The sequence below is a fragment of the Rhincodon typus genome, chromosome 5, assembly GCF_021869965.1.
Source record: "Rhincodon typus isolate 14 chromosome 5, sRhiTyp1.1, whole genome shotgun sequence".
NCBI lineage: Eukaryota > Metazoa > Chordata > Chondrichthyes > Orectolobiformes > Rhincodontidae > Rhincodon > Rhincodon typus.
Genome location: NC_063336.1, coordinates 21119428 through 21146112, shown reverse-complemented (window position 1 = coordinate 21146112; position 26685 = coordinate 21119428). Strand labels below are relative to the sequence as shown.

General features: G+C 41.6%; 1 protein-coding gene across 1 annotated transcript in view; it reads right to left on the bottom strand.

The window, feature by feature from the left end:
• ak9 (adenylate kinase 9) overlaps positions 1-26685 on the bottom strand; it is a 166282-nt gene that overhangs the window by 53405 nt on the left and 86192 nt on the right. Inside the window, exons 15-16 of the mRNA XM_048596817.1 lie at positions 20754-20822; positions 10294-10439 (exon numbers count right to left, since the gene is read on the bottom strand). Of these exons, the coding sequence (XP_048452774.1) occupies positions 10294-10439; positions 20754-20822 (215 nt within the window). The remainder of the gene's footprint in view (positions 1-10293; positions 10440-20753; positions 20823-26685) is intronic.

Sequence of the window (26685 nt, the reverse complement as noted above, 5' to 3'; positions counted from 1 at the left end):
GAGGAAGGGTCACCGGACCCGAAACGTTAACCCTGTTTTTTCCTTCACAGATGCTGCCAGACCTGCTGAGCTTTTCCAGTAACTTCGTTTTTGTTCCTGATTTACAGCATCCGCAGTTCTTTTGGTTTTTATTTAGAATCCTATTGGACCCTGAATGACTAGGCTTATGGCAATAAATCTGGGAGAAATTGAGCAAAGCCTTTCTCAATGTTGGGAGAAACTGGCTGTATTTTCCTACATTTCAATCTTTCCAGGTGATAAAACATTGCTTGTGCATCACAGTCATCTGTGGGATTGATTTGGAATATTTTATGATGTAGTCATGAGTGCTTGGGACATGGACTTGGACTGCACACTATAAGTTAATGCCTAACATTTACATAGCATGTAGTGCTTGCAGGTGTGTTTCAATTTTAGTGTAACGGTGTCTGTAATGCTTTTGCCTTTAGAAAAGCCTCAGAATTGAAGACCCCTCTCACACAGAACCCATGCACTCCAAGTCTGGTCACAACTATTTTCTGCTCCATTCTGCTCTGTTATTTCCAATGATAGTTGCTTCTCAAATAGGGAGTCTTAAGCTCAGCCTCTTCCAATGGTGAACCCCCAAATGCATACATTTTATTCTTGGTAGCCAGTCCTGTCAACCCCATAGGCTTTGAACTTCCACATTCCCCAGCCAACCAATTTTGCTGTGTCTCTATCTCCCCAGTTTACTCCCCCAGTCCCAGGTATGTTGAGCAAAGATGCCAGATACAGTGGTGCACAGTCCCATGTGGAAGTCAGGGTGCTGGTGATTTTTTTTATTCGCTCATGGGATGTGAGCTTTGCTGACTAGGTCAGAATTTATTGCCAATCCTAAATTGCTCAGGGGCCAGTTAAGATTCAATCACATGGTTGTAGGCTTGGAGTCGCATGTAAACCAGACAAGGTAAGGATGGCTGATTTCCTCTCCTAAAAGACATTAGTGAACCAGATGGGTTTTTACAACACTGGTTACATGGTCGGCATTAGACTAATTTTTTGATGATGAACCCTACTCCCGCATTATCTTTATCCCTTCAATTCTCTAATGTCTCCTGCCTTATATGTTGAACTGCCATCCCTTCGCAATTATTATCCCTTCTGTATCCCACATGCTGTCTCCAAACACCACAACTAAGATGCCATGTTCCATCCTGTAGCGCTGGCCCCAATACTTCCCCGTTGACTTTTCACGGACGGACTCCCAGGGCTGACTTAACTCAACAGCTCAGAATGATGAGACCAGAAACCTGACTAATATATATAACTCTTCGACTGTGTTCCCATGGCTCCTCAGACTAGTTGCAAGAGACCCACAGGGCTGACTGTGGCCCATTCCCAAACTGCAGAGGTATGGACCACTGACTATGACTGTTGTCAGCTGACACTACTAGACTGATATTGGAGGCAGCCACTGACTTACTGTGTCGAGATGCACTCCCTGAATGATGTCTCCCTTGACCTGACTCTGGTCTACTCCCCTAAGGTTTTGAGACATGGCCATTTGCTTGAAGTATATGCATTGTGTTTGGCACATTCACAGCTGGAACAAGGTGCACAGCAGCAATCTGCCGTACAGCAACAGAACCACACCCTATACCGATGACTGTTGACAACCATGACAAGCTGCCTGGCTTTGTGTCTGCATTGAAAGGTCAAGGCAAGAGAAACGAATGTGCACCCAGTAGCTTTGGATAAGGGGGCAAAGTGCAAAAAGGCAAGGCATAGTGAGACAAGGCAGAGATGCACTGAGCATTCTATTAGTACAAAGTGATTGAGTATTAAAGAGTAAATGAGAATTCCTGAGATTGGTGTCTCTGCCTGAGCATAAAGTGCTCTTGCAGCAGCATTGCAATGATAGGTGCCTGAGTGCTCCAAAGTGGAGCACTGAAGCGCAATATTGTACAGGAAGTGGATCGGAATTGTGCCAAGATGATACATTGAGCTGGTACATGTCAGACCATCAAAGTGTGTTGCATGCAGTCACTGTCCATTTATTGTGCCCTGAGATGCTGGTGTCACGTGTCCAAGATTGATGTCTGGACAAGCAAATAGCAAGCTCAAGTCACCAGGTAACCACTCACTTTCAGGTTCGGTATTCTTGGTATCTAATTCCTAGACCTGGAAAAGGGCAGCAGAGTGGTGACGATGATTGGCTGAAATGGGGATGATTTGCATCAGTACAGTCACTGCTTCCAAAAGGAGGAGCATGAGGATGACGGAAAGCATCATAGACAATTGTTTTAGAGATGTGGTGACACCCAAGGTGCAGGTAGATTGATAGGTGACCACTAGAAGGGGCAGGCAGCAAGTGCAGGAATCCCCTGTGGTCGTCCCCCTCTCTAACAATATACCATTTTGGATACTACTGGGGGGGATGATCTATCAGGGGATAACAACAGCAGCAGCCAGACTGGTGGCACCACAGCTGGCTCTGTTCTTAAGAAGGGAATGGCAAACAGCACTATAGTTAGGGGCACAGATAGGCACTTCTGTGGACATAACAGAGATTCCAGGATGGTATGTTGCCTCCCTGGTGCCAGGGTCCAGGATGTCTCTGAACAGGCAGAAAGCATTCTGAAGAGAGAGGGTGAATAACCTGAGGTTGTGGTACATATTGGTACTAATGACATAGGTAGGATGAGTGATGAGGTCCTGCAACAGCAGTTCAGGAAGTTAGGTAGAAAGTTAAAAAGCAGGACCTCCAAAGTTGTAATCTCAGGATTACTCCTGTGCCATGAGCCAGTGAGGCTAGAAATTGGAGGATAGTACAGCTCAACACATGGCTAAACAGATGGTGTAGGACGGAGGGTTTCAGATATTTGGACCATTGGGACATGTTCCAGGGCAGGTGGGACCTGTACAGGAAGGATGGGCTGCATCTAAACTGGAAGGGCACAAATATTCTGGCTGGGAGGTTTGATGGTGTCACTTGGGAGGATTTAAACTAGCTTGGTAGGGGGGTTGGATCCAATGCAAAAGTGAATGGACGGAAAGGGAACTAGAGCATAGGGCCAGTAAGACTCAGAGGAAGAGCAGGCAGGGTGTGGTTGCTGATCGAAGTGGATCGGGTGGACTGAAGTGCATCTATTTCAATGCAAGGAGTGTAACAGGTAAGGCAGATGACCTTAGAGCTTGGATTAATACTTGGAACTATCATGCTGTTGCTATTACAGAGACTTAGTTAAGGAAGGGACAGGATTGGCAGCTTGACGTTCCAGGATACAGATGTTTCAGGTGGGATAGAAGGGAATATAAAAGGGGTGGGGGAGTTGCACTACTTGTTGAGGAGAATATCACAACTGCACTGCGGGAGGACACCTTGGATGGCTCGTACAATGAGGCAATATGGATAGAGCTCAGGAACAGGAAGTGCACAATCACAATGTTTGGGGTTTACCATAGGCCTCCCAACAACCAGCGGGAGATAGAAGAACAGATATATAGGCAGATTTTGGCAAGATGTAAAAGTAACAGGGTTGTTGTCGTGGGTGATTTTAACTTCTCATATATTGACTGGATTCAATTAGTGCTTGAGGTGTGGATGGGGCAGAGTTTGTAAGGAGCATCCAGGAGGGCTTCTTGAAACAGTATGTAGATAATCCAACTAGGAAAGGGGCTGTACTGGACCTAGTATTGGGGAATGAGCCTGGCTAGGTGATCGACGTCTCAGTAGGGGAGCAGCTCCGGAACAGTGATCACAATTCAGTAAGCTTTAAGGTACTGATTGATAAAAATGAATGTAGTTGTCAGGTGAAGGTCTAAATTAGGGGAAGGCTAATTACAACAATATTAGGCAGGAACTGAAGAATGTAGATTGGGGGCAGACGTTTGAGGGCAAATCAACATCTGGTATATGGGAGGATATCAAATATAAGTTGATACGATCTCAGGACCAGCACATTTCTGTAAGGATGAAGGGTAAGTATGGCAAGTTTAGGGAACCGTGGATAACGAGAGATATTGTGAGCCTTGTCAAAAAGAGAAAGGAAGCATTTGTTAAGGCTAGGAGGGTGGGAACACACGAAGCAAGGATGGAATACAAGGAAAGTTGAAAGAAACTTAAGCAAGGAGTCAGGGGGGCTAAAAGGGGTCATGAAAAGTCATTGGCCAACAGGATTAAGGAAAATCCCAAGGCTTTTTATGCATATATAAAGAGCAAGACAGTAGCTAGGGAGAGGCTTGGCCCACTCAAGGACAAGGAAGGGAATTTATGTGTGGAGTCAGAGGAAATGAGCGAGGTATTAAGTGAGTACTTTGCATCAGTATTCACCATAGAAAAGGACTTGGTGGATGAGGAGTCCGGAGGATCATGTTGAGATCAAAAGGGAGGAGGTATTGGGGGTCTTGAAGTAGACATGTCCCCAGGGCCTGATAGGATATGCCCCAGAATACTGAGAGAGGTAAGGGAGGAAATTTCTGGGGCCTTGAGAGAAATCTTTGTATCCTCACTGGCTACAGGGAAGGTCCCAGAGGTTTGGAGAATAGCCAATGTTGCTCCTTTGTTTAAGAAGGGTGGCAGGGATAATCCAGCTAATTACAGGCAGGTGAGCCTTATGCCAGTGGTAAGGAAATTATTGGAGAGGATTCTTTGAGACTGGATTTACTCCCACACGGAAATAAGTAGGTCTATTAGCTAGAGGCAACATGGTTCTGTGAAGGGGAGGCTGTGTCTCACTAATTTGATTTAATTTTTTGAGGAAGTGATGAAGGTGATCAATGAGGGTAGGGCATGTTGTCTACATGGACTTCAGTAACGCCTTTGACAAGGTCCCTCATGGAAGGCTGATACAGAAGGTAAAGTCGTACGGGGTCAGAGGTGAGCTTGCGAGTTGAATAAAAACTGGCTTGGTCATAGAAGACAGAGGGTAACAGTGGAAGGGTGAGTTTCTGAATGGAGGGCTGTGACTAATGGCGTTCCTCAGGGATCAGTGTTGGGACTTTTGCTATTTGTAATATACATAAATGATTTGGGGGGAAAAGGAACTGGTTTGATTAGTAAGTTTGTGGATGACACAAAGGTTGGTGGAATTGCAGATAGTGATGAGGACCGTCAGAGGATACAATAGAACATAGATCGGTTGGTGACTTGGGCAGAGAGATAGCAGATGGAGTTTAATCTGGAAAAATGTGAGGTAATGCATTTTGGAAGGTCTAACCCAGATGGAAAATATACAGTAAATGGCAGAACCTTAAAGAATACTGATAGGCAGAGGGATCTGGGTGTACAGGTGCACAGTCACTGAAAATGGCAACGCAGGTGGAGAAGGTAGTCAACAAGGCATACAGCCTGCTTGCCTTCATCGGCTGTGGCACTCAGTTTAAAAATCGGCAGGTAATGTTGCAGTTTTATAGAACCTTAGTTAAACATCATTTGGAATACTGTATTCAATTCTGGTTGCCACACTACCAGAAGGATGTGGTGGTTTTGGGGAGGGCACAGAAAAGATTTACCAGGATTTTGCTTGGTATGGAGGGCATCAGCTATGAGGAGAGGTTGGAGAAACTTGGGTTGTTCTCAGTGGAACAACGGAGGTTGAGGGGTGACCTGATAGAGGTCTACAAGATTATGAAGGGCGTGGACAGAGTGAATTGTCAGAAACTTTTTTGCAGGGTGGAAGAGTCAGTTACTAGGCGGCATAGGTTTAAGGTGTGAGGGGCAAGGTTTAAAGGTGATGTACGAGGCAGGTTTTTTAAACACAGAGGGTGTTGGGTGCCTTCAATTCGCTGCAGCGGGAGATAGTGGAAGCTGATACGACAGTGACTTTTAAAGGGCGTCTCGACAAATACACGAATAGGATGGGAATAGAGGGATACTGTTCCCAGAAGAATAGGGGGTTTTAGTTGTGACGGGCAGCATGTCGTTGCAGGCTTGGAGGGCTGAAGGTCCTGTTCCTGTGCTGTAATTTTCTTTGTTCTTGTTCTTCATCTGGCAGGTAGGTGGATTGGAAACTGCATATTAATAAAGCAATATCAAATAGAAGATAACAATGTGTAGAGCTGGATGAACACAGCAGGCCACGCAGCATCAGAGGAGCAGGAAGGCTGACGTTTCAGGCCTAGACCCTTCAACTGAGACAGTTTGGTATTGAGTGAAGCTGTGGGCTGTTTCTTTAAGCCTGCTTTAAAGTTTAGATTGCTCTTTCTGCCAGACCGTCGGATGATGGATGATATGCAGCTGTCCCTTTATGCTGAATGCTACTTGACTTTAGGAAATTTCCTTGCTGGTAAACAATGCCCGTTATCTGTGACCAGCACTTCCCAGAGCCATGTATTGCAAAAGATGCTTGCAGCTTTTCTATCTTCATCCCCACGTTTGACAAATGAACCCTATGCACATCCAACCACTTTGAGTGCGCACCCATAGTGACTAGGAACATTGAGTCAATGAAAGGGCTGGCATAGTTGATGTGTAACTGAGTCCAGGGTTTACCTGGCCATTCCCACGAATGTGGGGGAGTGCTGGCAGTAATTTTTGTCCTTGTTGGCACACTGGGCACTGCTCCATCAATGCAACAACGTCTGCATCCAATCCTGGCCAGTGGACATAATGTCTCACCAACATCTTCATTTTGGACACCCCTGGATGACCCTGGAGGAGTTCAGCATGTATCTGGCGACAACCTTTACTTGGGACAAATGCTCTCGTTTCCCATAATAAAATTTCATCCTCTACTGTGATCTGGTCTTACCAGGTCCAGAAAGGTTTCAATTCTGGTTGTGATCCCCCTTTTATTTCTGTCATCACCACCAGCAGTTTTAATTTTGCCAGGTCAGGATATTTTTTTGTGTATATAGTCTGATATTGTCAGTTGTGACTGGAAGGGTGTTCAGAAAGTTTAAAACCAGAACAGATTCTTCTAGTGGCAGCACCACCAGTGGTGTATCCACCAATGGGAGGCAGCTCAAGGCATCCGCATTTGCCACTTGGCTCCAGGACAGCATTCCAACTTGTAATTGTACGCACTTAGAATGACAGGCCACCACGAAATTCAACCTGAGGCTAGGGGCAGCACAGCCTTGCCCTTGTAGGTGCAAGATGGCAGTACAATAGGATGCTCCAGCTGAAGCTCCACTGCTTCGCCAGTTCCTTTTTTTTCTCTTTTTTACCCTTTTCTGGGGTTTTTCCCCTCAAACTTTTAACTTCTAAACTTACCCAGAAGGAATGAAGGAGGCAACTCCCAGACCGGATGCTGTTGCTGGTGAGTCCTGAGGCAAGTCTAAGATGCTAGAGGTGGGTCCTGGAGGTGAGTCCCCGGCCGGAGGCTGGTGCAGGAGGTGAGTCTTGCTCGTGAATCCCAGACCGGAGGCTGGCGCAGGAGGTGAGTCCCAGAGCGGAGGACGCTGCAAGGAGGTGAGCCCCGGGAGCCAGTCAATTATAGCATTCTTGTGGAAATACTCATCTAACCGCAATTGCAGATATGCATGGCTCATGTCTAGCTTTGCGAAGGAAGGTGCCCCCACCAGCTTTGCGTATAAGTCCTCCATGCAAGGGATTGGGTACTCATCCAGCTGCAGAATGCAGTTTTAATGTTTCTTTAAAATCTCCACAAAGGCTCAGTCAGTCATCTTAACCTCAAAAATCCTGATGTGGATTCCTCTTGTTCTAGAACTGCCAAGTAAAACCAATAGCATCCCAGAATTAGAGGAATCTTGGCGTCATGATATTAGAATTAGAATTAGCTTTTATTGTCACATGTACTCATTTGCATGAGTACAGTGAAAAGTTTACAAGCTGCCACTTATGGCGCCATTGGTACAAATGTATCTCGGCACAGCAGAAAAATATAGAAAGCAAGTTAAGAAGTTATATATTATAGTCCGTCTTACTAGGGCATAGAAAAATAAAGAAACACAGTTAAACGTTCAACATCTCAGTCCATAAGTGCCTGGCCATGCTGGGCTCGCACTCCTCACAAAGGCTTGATCTCCCCCTCACTGCCGGCTCTGGCTGCCTGCTCCTGCTCCTGCTCTCACTTTAACCAAATCTGTCAACTCTTGAAAGGTTTTAGTATCTGGTGCCTCAGAAAACATTAGGCTTCTAATAACCAAAAAAAAGCTGTGGGTCTACAAGCTGTCAGGAGAATTACTTGTTGCTTTTTATCTGCCCCAATATCATTTGCTGGAAAAAAAACATTCTTTCTACATACTGGGCTTAGGCAGGATCGATTGAGTCAACCTTCCCAAATAATGGCATGATGCCAGAAATGCATACTCCAACTCAAAGACTGTTGCGAGCGACTTTCTTCAGGAGCGTGTTTTCTCTCATCGCCACTGAAATAACCACAAAGGCCAGTATCTTGTCACCAAGTTAGCCTTTATTTACACCTGCAAAGTACTTGACACTGGTCCCACTTCCACAGAGACAGCTCTCAGAGAGCACAGAACCTGACACTCCTGTTTATATCTGTTAGCCAGGCTTCTCAGATTGGACCAGATTAACAGATCCAATCAGGGAACTCATATTCTGTGAGGTCCACCTGGCTGACCTCATTACAATCACTACAGCTCTCTTCCTTAAACCCCCAATTCACAAGCATTACTGATATTTATTTTATCCCCCATAGGAATGACAAAGGCAAAATAATTATTAATTTCATTTGACATTTCTTTATACTCTCCTATTAACTCCCCATTCCTACCCTCTAGATGACCAACATAAACATAGTTTCTGTACTGTTAACTGTTTTTACATTTCTAGCTAGCTTGCTTTCACGCTCTAATGTATTGTCTTGACTAATATTTTTGCCATTCTTTGCCAGTCTTCATTTTCTGACCAGTCATCTGACCTGCCACTCATCTGTGCATGATTATATGCTTGTCCTTAATTTTGTTACTTTCCTTAATTTTCTTACTTAACCACAGTTGGTTGGTCCTCCCTTTGGAATTTTAGATTATAGTAAAAAAAGTACTTATTTTGAATATTCTGAAATGTATCTTTTAATGTCTGCTACTGCTTCTCTACTGATGTATCTCTCAGCTAGGTCACTTCAGTTAGCTCAATTTTCATGCCCACATTGTTGCCTTCATTTAACATGAGAAGTAGTAAATAAAATTGTTGAAGCTCTTTGTCTTGTTGCCAACATTCTGTTTAAGATAGACTGTGGTTTACACAGCCTGCTTGGCCTGGTGTGGTAGAGGAAAATCATTTCCAGTTCCAACAAGAAGAGTAATTAACAAGATAGAGATAATTGCATGTTATTAACTAGTTACAGCCTACATTGAGATGATAGTCATTGTTATAGGGACTTTGAGGAGGACTAGACAGGGTAGATACAGGCAGGATGTTCCTGATGGTGGGTGTGTCCAGGACCAGGGGTCATAGTATGAGGATTCAAGGTAGATGATTTAGGATGGAGATGAGGAGACATATCTTACCAAAGAGTGGTGAGCTGTGGAAATCATTACCAAAGGAAGTAGTTGATGCCAAAACATCAAATGTATTAAGAGGCGGCTAGATAGAGCACTTGGGGCAAATGGGATCAAAGGTTATGGGGAGAAAGAAGGATTTAGCCATTGAGTTGGATAATCAGCCTTGATCATGATGAAAGGCGGAGCAAGCTCAAGGGGCCGAATGGCCTCCTCCTGCTCCTGTCTTCTATGTTTCTACGATCAGTTGATAGGTCTCATGACATTAAGCTGTACTGCCCGCAAGTCTGCATGACATGATAGTGGGTGGCAGTTAACCGTTTCAGATCATTATACAACATGTTGCTCTCCACATCATGGTCCAAGATCTCCAATGCAGTATGAAAGGTTTGGTAGCCCAATCTATCTTTTTCCATGTTTTTAGCTCTCCCAAATCAAAACTGATTTTAGAATAACTTAAAATTCCAGCCAAAATAGACCTTCCTTTAGGAGGTAATACGGTTGTTACATTGCTTGAACTAATGCTGACCTCTCAAGTTTTCCACCTCCTCACTTAGCATACTTAGCAATGGCTGTGAACAACAATAAATTATCATATACCATAAAGTATGCAGCTATCTTCGAACAGATGAATGCTAGTCATTTACACATTATGAACTTCATGCCTGTTTTTGAAACTTACTGAATTTCATAGTCTATGAAACATTTGCTTAAATTATTACACAGCTCATTTCTTCCAGACGCTCATTACGCTTAACCAAAGCAAACAGACCATTCAAATATGCAGAGATAGCAGGAACTGCAGATGCTGGAGAATTTGAGAGAACAAGATGTAGAGCTGGATGAACACAGCAGGCCAAGCAGCATCAGAGGAGCAGGATTCAAGTAAGCATTTTTTTTTACCTCTGAAAGAGCTTTTAACAATGCATCCATGTAGTCATTCATTGGCAATTGCAAATCATCCTGCATCGCATTCTGAACAGCCTTATTCACAATTTCTTTTACATCTGGGTGGTCCTCTGGAATTTCCAATTGTTGCTTTACAGCTTCTAAAACAGCAAAACAAGTTAAACATTAATTTAGAAACCACCACTTGCCATAAATTCTAAATAAAACTAACATTATGAAATATATTTTTCCAGCCTGAAATTTTTTGGAAGTACTTTCCTTTGTAACTGAAGTACAGAACAGATGAACAAGATATTCAGTCAAATGTCCAACATGCTGTGTTAGCTTATCACAATTAAAAGCTGTCCCTTAAGGCATTGTTCTACCTGGTTGATGCTTTGTAACTACAAAGCTGAAAAAATAAATATTTTAATTAAGATCTTCCATGTCACAAAGGAGGCTTCAGGCCAATCCACATTCAATAACTTGTTGTAAAATCTCTGCTCACCTTTTGACAGCTGTAACAAATTCTGTCACATCAGCTGAGACATTCCAAAACATTGTAAAACTGTCACAACAGGGAATGGCCGAACACCTTTCTTCTGTTAATTCTGCTGCCAGGGATGTTTTATCTCTATAATTTCTTCAATGATGACTTTGAGTAAAATACCATGGTACCTTTGATCAATTAGATGGGCTTTCTCTGAGAGCTGAATGGTGCTAACTCTGGCAGCTGGCAGTTGTCTCTCTCTGACTTTCCAAATGCCCTTGTCTTATATACCCTCTCTTTTTCTTTTTGCTTAGCTAAGAGCCTTGACTCACTTTCTTTAACTTCTAACATGACTTTCTTTTCCCTTTCTTCTGCTTGTAACCGTAATTCAAACCCTCTCGCCTTCCTTTCATTCCCTAACTCCAGTTGTCTCATTTGCAATCTAAGTTTTTCTAACTCCATTGCACTTGCCTGTTTCTTTGGTATACCCAAATACTTTACCAACTCCATTACCATGTCAGCTTTCCTTTTATCCCTTGTTAAGCCCAAATTTAACCTGCTTGTTAATTCTAAAAGTATAACCTTTGTCTTTCTAAACTTTCTTGGCAAATTTGGGAAGTATCTTCAAATCCCAGAACCTCTTTAGCAATGTTAAGAATCATTTCTCTCACTTTTAATTTAACCAATGACAAGTAACTGAAATTAAACAGATTTTTCTCACCTAAATTTTATTTAAAGATCTAGGACACTAATCCCCAAGTCTGTTTAAATCTGTCCAAATCCCTTCAGATCCCGTACACGAACCGTCCAGATCCCAGTCTCAATCTGTCTAAATCTGTCCAGATCCCGGACTTGAGCCCCCAATTTTTGTTATGATGGGGACTGGCCAAACCCCTCTGATATAATTAAACTAAAACACAAGCCCTGATCTGTTATGACAAGAATAGGAGTTCCCCTCTAATAATTACCCCCGAAATACCCAGAGAATCCCCTCATAATCGATTAAAAGAGTGGTTAAAAGAAAGAAAATCCCTGATATCCGCTTTACAAGTAACAAGAAACTATTTATTTATTTAACTCAACAATGAACAAATTAACAAAATTATGAAAAAATCCGACCAGTACCCCTTAGACTGCTAACTACTCCCTAACTGGTCTAAATTCTACTGGAATGCTGTTTAAATAAAAACAAGTCCTAAACCCAATTAATAAGAAGCAGATGCCTACAAAAATAAATGACAATCAAAGGATACGGTACAACAGAAGACACTAGTAACGCTACCCTACATCAAAAATATATCAGAAACAACAACCAGATTCTTTAGACTGCATAAGATCATGATTGCACACAAACCTACATCAACATTGCATCAATTGCTATCAAAGACTAAAAACCCCACACTGACAGGAAACAGGACTAAAGTGATATACAGAATCCCATGCAGCAAGTGCAATAAACAGAATGTTGGGCAAATGAGGAGGAATCTGATGACCAGGATATATGAACACCAGCTAGCAGTAAAAAAAATGTCCAATGTTCACTTGTCTCAATATATACAGACAATGAGGGCCATCATTTCAACTGGGACAAAGTGATTATACTGGGTCAAGTGAACCACAGACATGCAAGGGAATTTCTGGAAGCCTGGTTCTCAACACGGGACCCCATTAACAAACACATAGAAATAGACCCCGTAAACAGACCGCTGCTAAAAGAACAGAACTGGAAATGACAAGACCCACCACACCAGAGGATCATATGAATTCAGAACAGAGCAGAACACCAACAACTTGATTAGAGGTCGCACAGATGATGTTGCCTAGAATGATAACGAAATGTCTGCACCCCACGGAACAACTGGCTCAGCGAGCTAACGAACAACTGCATTCACAACCTGAACTGCAAATTTTCACTAAGACTTTAAAAAAGATTTGATCATTCGTTGTTGTATATCACTCAAATTCATGAATAAGCCTAAGGCTAGCATCTTCGGTCCTAAAAAGTGTCCAATTCTCTGCAATGTGAAAACTTTGACATTTTTTTCCTTCAGTCTCTTTGGATGCATTTTGTTGGATCCCTTTTCAACTTGAAGTACAAACACTCTATTTAACACCTCTTTCGTGTTAATTGTAATGCCTTCTCTGTAATACAGCAGGAAGATAAATTAATTAAATATTTGTTGCATTTACAGAACCTATATGTCTTCAAGATAGTTTAGTACTGTACTGTGTTTCAGTATCTGTCATGATGGGTTACTGAATAATCCTTAGTAGGAACACATAAACTGCTCAATTACTACCTTATAAATGCTTTAAGATGAGCTCATAAACTGTTGCTTTGTTCACTTCACAAGCAGAGTGGAGTTTAAAGTTTCTGTTGATTTTCTTGTTTTGGGCATTATCCAAGAAGCCACTCAACTACTCAATTTTCCATTTCCCATTTATGAACAAACTTACTTCAGACTTTATTTTCAAACTTTCAAAGAACATACTCAAATCACCTAAATTTACAATAATCTTTTAGAAACATTGAAAATAGAAGCAGGATTAGACCATTTGGCCCTTCAAGCCTGCTCCACCACTCAATATCATTATGGCTCATCATCCAACCCAGTACCCTATTCCATCTTTCTCCCCATGCCCTTTTAACATTTTAACATTTTAGCCCTAAGAACTATATTTTCTGCCTCAACTGCTTTCTGCAGCTGAGAATTCCATAGGCTCACCAGCCTCTGGATAAAGTAATTTCTCCTCATCTCAGTCCCAAATGGCCTACCCTGTATCCTTAAACTGTAACCCCTGATTCTGGACTAACTGGTCATCGGGAACATCCTTCCTGCATTGACCCTGACCAGTTTTCTATGAGATTCCCCTCATTTTTCTAAATTTCAGTGAAAATAGTCCTTACCCATCCAGCCTCATGTTATACATCAGTGCTGCCATCCCAGTAATCATTCTGATGAACATTTGCTGCACTCCCTCCATAGCCAGAAAATCCTTCCTCAGGTAAGAAAATCAAAACTGCACACAAAATTTGAGGCATGGTCTCACCAAGGCCCTGTACAAATGCAGTAAGACATCGCTGCTCCTCTACTTAAATCTTCTCAAGCCTTCTTTATCGTTTATTCCTACTTTTTGTTTTCTGTCTGCCAACCAGTTCTCTGTCCATGTCAGTAATCTACGCCATCCCATATGCTTTACTTTTGCATGCTAATCTCTTATATGGGACCTTTTTGAAAGCCTTCTGAAAGTCCAAGTAAACTACATCCACTGGCTCCATCTTATCAAATTTACTAGTTGCATCCTTGAAAAATTCCAGTCGGTTTGTCAACCACGATTTCCCTTTTGTAAATCCATGCTGACCCTGTCTAATCCTGTCAATGTTTTCAAATCTTTTATACTGGACTCTATGACTTTCCCCTTTACTGATGTCAAACTAACCTGTCCATAATTATCTGTGTTCTCTCTCCCTCCTTTTTTAAATAGTGGGGTTATGAGAGCTATCTTCCAATCAATAGAAACTCTTCCAGAGTCTATAAATTCTGATAAGCTGACTATCAATTCATCTAGTATTTCTGGGGCCATTTCCTTACGTCCTCTCCGAACATACATTATCTGGCCCTGGTGAGGTATTGGCTCTTAATCCCATCAATTTCCCCGACATCAATTCTCTACTAATACAGATTTCCTTCAGTTCCTCCCTCCAAATAGACTTTTTGTTTCCCAATATTTTTAGGACATTATTTATGTCCTCCTTTGTGAAGACAGAACCAAAGTATGTGCTTAATTGTTCTGCCATCTCCTTGTTGCCCGTTGTAACTGGAACCCAAGCTTCCTGGCTCAGAGGTAGAACAATGACTACTACATCACTACAGCCTTTTCCACTTCCCTGCGTACTAAATAGGTTTTACCCTCCTGTTCATCTTTTTATGAATCACTAATTGTTACAGCTTGTCCTCAACAAGAAGGATTTATTCTCCCACTTTATTCATTTGGTCCACTTCTGCTCTTATTTCATATATTCGTATGCATGTTCATACAATGTGGAGGTGCCTACTTTAGAAATAAAACCAGTCTGACTCCAAACCAAAACACAAACAGATTCTAAACAAGATCTCACACCTAATATACATTGTCTGACCTAAAATGTCACCTCTTCTTTACACTGATAAAACCTTTAGTTCTCTCAGTACAGTGACTTGAAAGGAATTTGGGGATTTACATATACATATTAATCAGTTAAAACCTTCTACCTGATTAAAGATTTAACAGCATCTTAGGTTTGTTTAATAGATCCACATCGATGGTGTCACCCTTTGATCTTTTACTTATAAATTCTGTGTCTGATACTAACTCTCTCACTAACACTTGAAGAGGCTCCGAAAGCTTGTGTTTTTAAATAAATTTCAAATTGGACTATAACCTGATATCATCTGATTTCTGACCTTGTTCCTATGAACCACTGGGGTATTCCAGTCATTTGAAGTTATGTTTCAACAGATTAAAAATGCATTATAATTTCTGCTTTTAGTGATTCATTATCACTGTCAACCCTTTTTCAAAGGGTAAGAGGTTTTACACATTTTCGTAGCCTTATGATAAGCCACTAATGAATATCTTCTGGGAGTCAAACTTAAAATATATTTTCCTCCTAAAACAATGGTAAAATGTTCTATTACATGTGGATATGAACACTTCTTAAAATTAGCATAATAAACAACATTTTCTAACAATAGGCAGTCACTATTTGGTTATTCATATAACAGTACATTTTCAGCGCACTTAATGTATTGATGCACAAAGTCTGATGTATGTTAACAATGAATTACACTTGAGAATACTGCACAATATGAATCAACCTCTCTGTTTGCTCCTCCCAAATATTTAACCTATCTTTCTCTCTCTGCAGATGCAGAGAAAAATCTTTAACAAACAAGTTGCAGATTAATCTGAGAAAATGTCAGGACACAGACAAGATGCAGTATAATGGAATTAAATTTTTGAACTGAATTAATTGTTACATGCTCCTTGCTAATAAAACACTTCATTACTTGTTAAAAATCAGAATATTATGCAATAAATAATATGCATTGTTTAATTTCAAGCTTGGATTGGATTCTTTTAGTAAATTCAAGCAAGCACACTTTCACAATTTGCTGCAGCAGTTGTTCATTTCAACCATTGTCTTCTGTTTTTCACTATTATTAAACATGGACACCCTATAGAAACTTGAAAGACATTCTTATTGTTTCTTGTTTTGTTCACCAAACTAATTCCTGGCCTGGATGGTTTGTCCTACAAGGAAAGATTATGTAGCTTGGGCCTTTATTCTTTGGAGAATAAGAGGTGATATTTAAAGAAAAAAATTGCATGGCTTGAGAGCGAATCAGAGGGCACCTGAGAGCCATCACAGCGGAATTCTGAGAGACAGCAGAATTCTGTACAGGAAAGCTCCGCAGGACACTATCCGTGAGACGGCAAAGAAGGTCAGCAACTCAGAGGGTACTTGAGAGCAATCACAGTGGAATTCTGGGAGACATCACCACAGTTATCATGATGGCACAGGAGACCCCTTCAAGATACCCTCTGTGAGATGGGGAAGGAGGGCAGTGAATTAGAGGGTGGCTAATAGCTGTCATAGTGGAATTCTGGAAGATATCACCACTGTCATCAGACCGTACAGCAAGTCAGAGAGAGCTTGGTGTCAAGGTGTGATTAAATCTGAAACATTGCATTGGTGTTTCATTCCTCTGACCAAAACAAAAAGAGGTTCTGTGAGGAAGTCGACCGGCAAGGTAAAGGTGTACAAAAGAGCAGCAATTAAGAGAGTGGGCCAGTGTCAGGGTGGAAGTGCTGAAGCCTTTGCTCCAGAGGTTTTGGTATGAGAAGGCTGAGCAGGGGTACAGGTAAGAGCAGGTAAGGGCTCTTTAACTCTACTTTCTCTCTGTCTAAACTGAAGGCAGTAGGGATGGCAGTTAGGGCAGAGGCATGCTCCTCTAGCAGGTTGTGAGAGATCAGGGAGACTTCCAGTGTCCCTGGTGGCTACACCTGCGAGAAGTGCACCCAGCTGCAGCTCCTGACAGACCATGTTTTGGAACTGGAGCTGGATACACTCAGGATCACCCACAGTGCAGAGAACATCATTGATAAGAGCTATGGTGAAGTGGTTACTCGCCTATGGCCAGTCCCCTCAATAACAGGTAAACCGTTTTGGATACGTTGGCGGGACATCCTTTCAGGGGCGAGTAGTAGCAGTCAGCTAAGTGGCACTGTGACTGGCTTTGAGGCCCAGAGGGAAAGGGTGCAGTCAGACAGAGCGAGAGAAGGGGATGAAGACTCGCTTGTGAGGGGGACAGACAGGAGATTCTGTGGCTGCAGAAGAGACACTAGGATGGTGTATTGCCTCCCGGCTTCCAGGGTCCAGGATATCTCTGAGCAGTTCCAGAACATTCTGAAGGGGGAGGGTGAACAGCCAGAGGTCATTGTGCACGTTGGTACAAATGACATAGGTAGACAAAGGGATGGGGTCCTGTGAAATGAGTTTAGGGAGTTAGGTAAGAAGTTAAAAAGCAGGGCCTCAAGGGTAGTGATCTCCGGATTACTCCCAGTGCCACGCACCAGATAGGATAGAAATAGAAAGATAGGCCAGATGAACGTGTGGCTGAGGAGTTGGTGTAGGGCGCAGGGTTTTCAGTTCTTGGATCATTGGCATCTCTTCTGAGGTAGCGGTGACCTGTACAAGAGGGATGGGTTGCACTTGAACCATTGGGGGCCCAATATCCTCGTGGGGAGATTTACTGGTGTTACCTGGGAGGATTTAAACTAGGAACAAAAACAGAAGTTGCTGAAAAAGCTCAGCAGGTCTCGCAGTATCTGTGAAGAAAAATATCAGAGTTAACATTTCGGGGCTGGTGACCCTTCCTCAGAACTAGTTTTTAAACTAGTTTGGCAGGAGGGACTCTGACTAAGAGAGGGGTCAGAGAAATCAGGGGAAAATTAATTAGCCATCAGGAGCGGGTTTACTATGCAGGATAGCAAGGGGCACAGTAAAAGGAGGGAAGAGAGTTCTGGTTTAAAGTGCATTTATTTCAAAGCATGAGGCCTGACTGTTAAGGTAGATGAGCTCAGACATGGATTGGCTCTGGGGACCGGGATATTATAGCCATAACAGAAACATGGCTGAAAGAAGGGCAGATCTGGTAGCTCAATGTTCCAGGATACAGACGCTACAGGCGTGACCGGAAGTACAAGTATGCGAGATGGGGGACTTGCCTTTTGACAAGGGAGGAAATAACAACAGTACTTAGACAGGATATCCTTAAGGGTGACCAAATGAGGCCATGTGGTTAGAACTTAGAAACAAGAAGGGCATGTATTTTCGACCCCCAAAAGCCAGTGGATACTAGAGTAGCTGATGTGTAGAGATTGCAGATATATGTAGGAATAATAGAGTAGTATTGGTTGGAGATTTTGATTTTCCCTCATTGACTGGGTCACCCAGAGTGTAAAAGGCCTGGATGGGGTGGAATTTGTCAAATGTGTCCAACAAAGTTTCTTAAATCAATATATAGAGGGTCCTACTTGGGAGGATGCAACACTGGACCTCCTCTTAGGAAACGAGATCGGGCAAGTGAGTGAAATGTCAGTCAGTGAGCACTTTGGGTCCAGTGACCATAACTCTCTTAATTTTAACATAGTTATGGGAAAAGATAGGTCCACAGGTTAAGGTGCTAAACTGGAGCAGGGCCAATTGTGGGGCCATTAGGCAGGATCTAGCAGAGGTTGATTTATGTGAGTCTGTTTGAAGGAAAAGGAATGACAGGCAAATGGGAGGCTTTTAAAAGTGTGATGTCAAGAATCCAGGGAAAATATGTCCCTTTTACAGTGAAGGGAAAAGCTGGCAGGTTTAGGGATCCCTGGCTGACGAGGGATATTAAGGCTTTGGTCATGAAAAAGAAGAAGGCATACGTTGGGTTTAAGCTATCAGGCTCAAGTGAATCCCTAGATGTCTTGAAAAGTATAGGAGCACACTTAAGAGGGAAATCACAAGAGCAAAAAGAGGGTATGGGATGGATCTGGCAGATAAGGTTAAAGATAATCCCAAGAGGTTCTTTGGCTATATTAAGAATAAAAGGGTGGCTAGGAAGAGAACAGGTCCCCTTAAAGATCAGCATGCCCATCTATGTGTGTGGCCACAGGAGATGGGGAAGATTTTTAATGAATATTTACTGAGGAGAGAATTATGGATGCTAAGGAAATAAGGGATACAATTGGAGATGTTTTGGACCACATACATGTTACCAGAGAGGAGTTGTTTGCAGCCTTAAAGTGCATTAAGGTGGATAAATCCCCTGAGCCTGATCAAGTCCATCCTCAGACATTGTGGGAGGCTAGGGAAGAAACTGCAGAGGCCCTTGCAGAGATTTTTGCGTCATGTTTAGGCGCTGGTGAAGTTCTGAAAGACTGGAGGGTGGCTAACGTTGTTGCATTGTTTAAGGAAGGTACCAAAGACAAGCCAAGGAACTACAGGTCAGTGAGCCTGACATCAGTGGTAGGCAAGTTATTAGGGATGATCCTGAGGGACAGGACCAATCAGCATTTGGATAGTCAAGGTCTGATTAGGGATAGTCAGCATGGATTTGTGCACGGGAAGTCGTGTCTGACAAATCTTTTAGAGATTTTTGAAGAGGTAACCAAGAGGATGGATGACGGTAGTGCAGTGGATGTTGTCTAAATGGACTTTAGTAAGGCCTTTGATAAGGTCCCACACAATAGGCTAGTCGTGAAATTTAGGTTGCATGGGATCCAAGGAGAGCTAGCTAATTAGATTCAAAACTGGCTTGATGGTAGGAAGCAGAGGGTGATGGTTAAATGCTGTTTCTCGGACTGGAGGCCTGTGACTAGTGGTGTGTCATAGGGTTCGGTGCTGGGACCTTTTGTTATTTACATAAATGATCTGGATGTGAATGTAGAAGGCATGATTAGCAAATTTGCAGATGGTGCAAAATTTGGAGGTATCGTTGATAGCGAGGAAGTTTATCAAAGATTACAGAGGGATCTTGATCAGCTGGGAAGTGGGCTGAGGTTTGGCAAATGCAATTCAATACAGATAAGTGTGACGTGTTGCACTTTGGAAAGTCAAACCAAGATAGGACTTATACAGTAAAATAAAAGGTCCTGAGGAGTGTTGTGGAACAGAGGGACCGAGGAAAGCAAGTACAAAGTTCATTGAATCGGCATTACAGATGGACAGGATGGTCAAGAAGGCACTTAGCATGCTGGTCTTCGTTGGTCAAGGCATTGAGTAAAGGAGTTGGAATGTAATGTTACAGTTGTATAAGTCATTGGTGAGGCCGCCCTTGAAGTATTGTGTACAGTTTTGGTCACCCTGTTATAGGAAAGATGCAGTTAAATTGGAAAGTATTCAAAGAAGACTTACAAGGATGTTGCCAGGACTAGTAGGCCTGTAGTGAAGGGTTTCGAGGATATGGACCAAATGTGGGCAATTGGAACTAGCTGAGTGGGCACCATGGTCAGTATGGACCAGTTTGGGCTGAACAGCCTGTTTGGATGCTGAATTACTTTATGACTCTGACAGGGTGAATGCAGAAAGGATGTTTCCCTTGGCTGAGGTGCCTAGAACAAGGGGACAAAGTCTCAAAATAAGAGCCAGGGCTATTTAAGACTGAGATGAAAAGGAATTTCTTCACTTGGAGAAAAATGCATCTTTGGAATTCTCCTGGTAGGGAGGCTCAGTCATTGTCTATATTCAAGGCTGAGATCAATAGATTTCCATATATTAGCAATATCATGAAATACAGAGATAGTGCAGGAAAATGGCATTGAGATAGAAGAACAGTCGTGATCTACCTGAATGGTGAGGCAGACTTCACAAACTGAATATGATCCTATTTCTTGTGTTCTTAAAACTTGTCACAAAAATGAATATTAGCCATTATTAATGTTCACTAAATATTTTACCTACCAATGTCAAAAGGTACTTTCGCTGAATCATTGGAAGGTGCTGCTACATTAAATGTTTCTGAACCAGTATCTAAACACAAAAGCAAAAGATGTTAGTATTATATAAACATATCTTTAAAATAAATGCATTTTAACATTACATTGACAGTTTACAGATGATTTTATGTTCCTTTATAAAATGACGACAAACACCGAAAGAAACTTAATCTCTTCCCTTACTGAGCTAACCTATCTTCCAATTGAGTCTTGAGAGGGAACTCATTAATGTCATAAACAGTCAAAAAGGTATCTTCTGGAATATTCCCACAAATTCTGTAATAGCCTCATAAGTCACCACAACTGTTTTCTGGAAAATAATGTTTGATGCTATCTGATCTTCTAAGTATCTCTGTGTTTTCCAATCTGGGTTGTTGGAGCGGCAACTTCTGAATTTTCAATATCTGATTTATTCTCAAATTGTTCTGACATTTTTGTTTCACTCTCTATATCTTTCAGTAATGTAAGTATGCTTTTCCTTAATCATCCCTGTCATAAAATCTTTTCAATATATTAACATGACACACTCATTGATTCTTTCTCTTATCTAGTGCACTCGCTGCATAATGCACATCATTAAGTTTATTTTTGATAGGATAAGGTCCAGTGAATCTTGCTTTAAATGGTTCCACAGAAATAAATAACAACGTCTTAGCTCTAGCAACATCATTTTGAACTTTGGCCTTTTCATCTGATCTAATTTTTATTGCTTGTTCAGCATGTTCCAAATGCTTTTGGGCAACTTTGGTCAGTTTCTCCCTGAAGTGTATTTCTGAGCTTTGGTTTATTAACTTCTGTTTAGTCTCCTTACCTCGTGCCTACATATTAATTCAAAAGGGCTAAAACCTGTATATTCATTTGGAGTATCCCTACTAGCAAATAATAACAAAGAAATTCCCTTATCACAAACATTATGATATTCTTGGCAATGAGCTCTAATCATGGTTTTCAAAGTTTGATGCTATCTTTCCAATATTCCTTGAGAGTGTGGGTAAAGAGCAGATGTAAATTGTGTAATTCGTAAACCAGTCAATAATTATTCTTAAAGGCATTGCTTCAAGAAACTGTGTGGTAACTAAAATAACTCCACAGACACCGGTATCCTGCCACCAAGTAACCCTTTATTTGCACTTGGAGATCCCTTGACACTGATCCAGCTCCCTCAGAGCCAGCTCTCAGAGTGAACAGAACCTCTGACACTCTTGTTGTTATCTGTCAGCCAGTGCTCCCTAAAGATTCAACAAGAGGTGGACAGTTTTAGGGTTGTTACCTTTCTGGTTATAATTTTTGCATCTTATACCCTCTCTCTCATACGATGCCTGAGGAAGGAGCTGAACTCCGAAAGCTTATGTTTTCAAATAAACCTGTTGGACTATAACCTGGTGTCATGTGATTTTTGACCTTGTCCACCCCATTTCAACACCGGCATCTCCACGTTATGTTTGGCAAAGTTTGACTACATCTTTCTGGCCAATAAAATAGTTTTAATAATTTAGTTCTAATAATTCTAACGTTTTCTTAGGAATTCTGTGAGCCAGTTGTAAAATTTCATAATGATACTCAGCTGGAACTACCACCTAAAGAACCACTGCCCATTCCTGATTGGCTGGTACTTGAGGTGGTTTCCATTTCCTCATTAATACAGCTTTCCAAATAATAACATTCAGCTATTATTTCTGTTCAGTCTCTGAGTAGCATTTTCAGTATACGTTTTCAGAAATTAACTCCATTTGTCACATCGTTATTAAAGAAGATGGACTAATTTGCAAACCAGCTCCCTGATTCATAGGCTCCTTTACTTCCTGTCTAATTCTATGGTCTGAGATCTTTTCTCATGATAGTCAGGAAAAATGCAGGACGTGTCCCTTGTAACATTTCAGTTTCCTCTTCTGCCATTGGTTGTTCCAAAAACCTTATTGAGGCCAGCATCCTGTCAGGTCATTTTCCAAATTAAAATGAATTCCTTCTATTCACTATTCCCACTACAATTTCTGTATTTACCAAGTTACTCCTTAAACCAATACTGTACAGTGAGATTCACTGAAACCACCATGCATATCTCCAATTGTTATTTCTCGTTTAATAACCCCTCTTGAAGACAAGTAGTTTCATCAGCCAGTATCAGTAACTGACTCGGTCCAGTATCTCTCAATATCTTTATTGGTTTACCTCCTTGAATCAAAACATTAGAAAACACCTCCTCTTTGATAAGATACTCAGAAGCTCCAACAGTCTGTTTTTCCTACATTACAAAAAATAATTTTCATGACAGTCCTGAGCCATTTCTCATTTAGTGCATTTTAAGGAAATGTGTTCTCTTTGTACTATTGATACAGTGCGATGCCAACAGTGTGGGTTCAATTCCCATACCAGCTGAGGTTACCATGAAGGACTCACCTTCTCAATCTCTTCCCCTAGCCTAAAATGTGGTGACCTGCAGGTTAAACCACCAGGCATCGCTCTCTAATAAAAGATCACCCAACGGTTTGGTAGGACTATGGTAACTTTATAGGTTTAATGCCTACTTCCTTTCCTTTTTCCCCCTTTTCTGAAGACTCGTTTAACATCCCTTAGGGAAGAATGTCCTGCAGCACCATCATAATGAAGCAGTCTGAAAAGGGTATCCTGCAGCAGAAAAGGTCAGGAGACAGATGCAGTGATTTTGTTGAGGCTTGTCCCATGATGCTTTCTAGGCTATTCCTTGGAACTCACACCAAGACAAACATCAACTGCGATTGGAGGACCACTAAGTCAGTGAAAGGCATTCTTTGGTCTGCTTGAAACTTGTTGATCTTCCAGTACAAAGAGTTGACCTTGACCCAGTGTTGCAGGCTGAATTATTCCAAGGTCTGGGACTACATGCTGAGTGATGCATTAAAGCTGGAGCAGCTGCCGCATAGATGCAATCTAGGGTCTTTCTGCCAAAATATAATGTGGGTCTGATGTGTTTCAAGGTACCCTCATAGCCTTAATGGGTATGTAAATAGTTTACTTTCATGTTTAGAAAATGTGTTTTTTGTTGCAAATGGATGCAGGCTCTAATGAGGAATGTCAAAATTCCACCGTATTTTCTGCAAAGTCTAGAATTTTTTTTAAAAAGTCTGGTAAGAGTGTCCTGCAGCAGTATCTTAATTTGGGTTAATAGTTTGTAAGGACAATAGTGCAGAGATCAGAGAAGAAGGGTCATACAGTAACTAATATTATTTGACTTTAAGGGTACAGAGCAGTGGCTAAGACTCCACAGGAAGGGAGGGAATGGATAACCACCAGACAGAGAAAGAGGATTAAGCAAGCAGTATAGTAAACTCTGTGGCCATTCCTCTGCAAAACAGATATGCAACTTTGGATACCGTTGAAGGAATGATATCTCGGAGTAAAGTAGCAAGAGTCAAATTTGTTGCATCTTGGTTGGCTTTGCCGCACAGGATTGAAAGAATAAATGAGGAATTCTATTGTAATAGGGGATTCAGTCATAAACGGAATAGACAGACCTTTCTGTGATCACAAATGGGAGTCCATGGTGGTATGCTGGTACTAGGATCAAGGATGCCTCAGAGCGGCTACAGGTGATTCTAAGTGGGAAGGTGAACAATCAATGGTCGTGATCACATCAGTTAAAACAAAAGGGATCAGGTACTAAAAGCACAATATAGGGATTTAGTTAGCAAGTTAAAAAGACCCCAAAGGTAGTGCTCTCCGGACTATTACCAATGCCATGCACTAGTCAAAGTAGAAGTAGCAGGATATATCAGATGAATCATGGTTGGAAAGATGATGGAAGGAGAAGTCTTCAGATTCCTGTGACACAGATCTGTTCTGGGAGTGGTGGGATCAGTACAAGCTGGATGAGTTGTGCCTGGGCAGGATTGGAATTGATGTTCTAAGGAGAACTATTTGTGTGAGGAGCTGGGGACAATTTAAATTAAAATGGAAACTTATACACAGAGACAAAAGAGAGGGAAGTGATGGCTAAAACAAAAGACAGAACAGGAAATGAGAAAAGTGACAGGCAGAGAATTCAAGGGCAAGAATCAAAGATAGCCATAGTGCAAAATAATGTAAACGGGACTAAGAATGTTAAAAAGACAAATCTTATGGTCCTGTATGTTAAAGTGCAGAGCATTTACGATAAAGCAGATGTTTTAGTTATGGAAATTGTTTTATATAGGTGTGATATAGTTGTGATTACAGAAATGCAGCACCAGGGTGACCAGGGATGGAATATCCATGGGTATTTAGTTTTTATGGAGGACAAAGAGGAGAAAGAGGTGTGTTTGTATTACAGGTTAAAGACTAAATTATCACAATAGTGAGGAAGAATATTAGCTCTGGTGAAGTGGAATCTGTACGGGTAGAGCTCAGAAACACCATGGGATGGAAAACGATAGTGGGCAATGTATAAAGACCCCAAGTTGTAGTGATAGTGTTGGGGAAGGCATTAAGCAGGATATTAGACATGCAAGCAATAATGGTACAACTGTAATTGTAGATAGCTTTAATGTGCGTTTAGAAATCAAATCAGTAACAATACCACAGAGGAGGAATTCTTGGGCTATCAAAGACCTGGTTTTCTGAATCAATAGGTCGAGGAATCAGCTAACGAACAGGCCATCCTGAACTGGATATTGCATAACGAGAAAGGAATAATTAGCAATCTAGCTGTGTGAGGCCCTTTGGGGATAGAGTGACCAAAGATGATGGAATTCTTCATTAAGATGAAATTTGATGTAATTGATTCTGACACTAGGGGTCCAGAGTCTAAATAAAGGAAACTACGATGGTGTGAGCCGGCTGTGAAAATTAGGAATTGTAACTTAAAGGGATGATAGTGGAAAGGCAATGGCAAACATTTAAACAATGCATGGATAAACTGCAAGAATTATTTATTCCTATCTGGCACAGAAACAAAACAAGAAAGGAGGCTCGACAGGGCTAATGAGGAAAATTCAGGATCGCATCAGATTCAGAGAAGTGGCATACAAATTGGCCAAAAAAGCAGCAGACCAGAGGATGGGGCATAGTGTTCATAAGAAACCTGGTCAGTGTGGGGTAAGTTACTGACTGACTACTATTGAAAATTTAATTCAAAGTGGAAATTCAGTGCAAAGGTTGGCGGGGGGGGGGTGCAGAGTAAACTACGGTTTACTATAAGAGGTAAACTCTAGAGCGAGAGGATGAAAGGCATAGATCAAGAGGCCAACTTGCCATGAAACTAGAAACCATAAAGCACAGCATCATGTTATTGCAGGCAAAGAAAGCTGATTGGTGAGTAGGATTGGTGAATATTTTTACTTCAAAGTCTAGAAATAAAGTCTTTGGTTTGTGTTCAGGTTTCCAGTGTTTTTATTCATTCTTTTATTAAAAATAATTGCTTATGTATTAGATAGTTGCGATCTTTTTTCTTTTAGTTCATAAGATGAAGGGGCTGAATATTATTTAACTGGTGCAAGACTGTAGCAATCTACAGAACAGAGGGATTTGGGAGTCCTTGTCCATGAATCACAAAAAGCTAGCATCCAAGTTCTCTAAATGCATGTAAATCTTGTCTCTCCGAATCCCTTCAACAACATACATGCCACTGATATCAGACTTATCAGTGTATATTCCCAGGCTTCTCCTTACAGTCTTTCTTGAATAAAGGCACGACATTAGTCATCCTCTAGTTTTCTGGCACCTCACCCATGGCTGTACATGATACAAATATCTCTGCTACATGCCCAGCAATTTCTTCCCCAGTTTCCCACAATGTCCTGGGATACACTTGATCAAGTTCCAGAGATTTATCCAACTTTATGCTTTTTAAGACCTCCAGCACCACCTCCTTTGTAATGTGGACAGTTTTCAGGACATCGATATTTATTTCCCCAAGTTCCCCAACTTCCACGTCTTTCTTCACA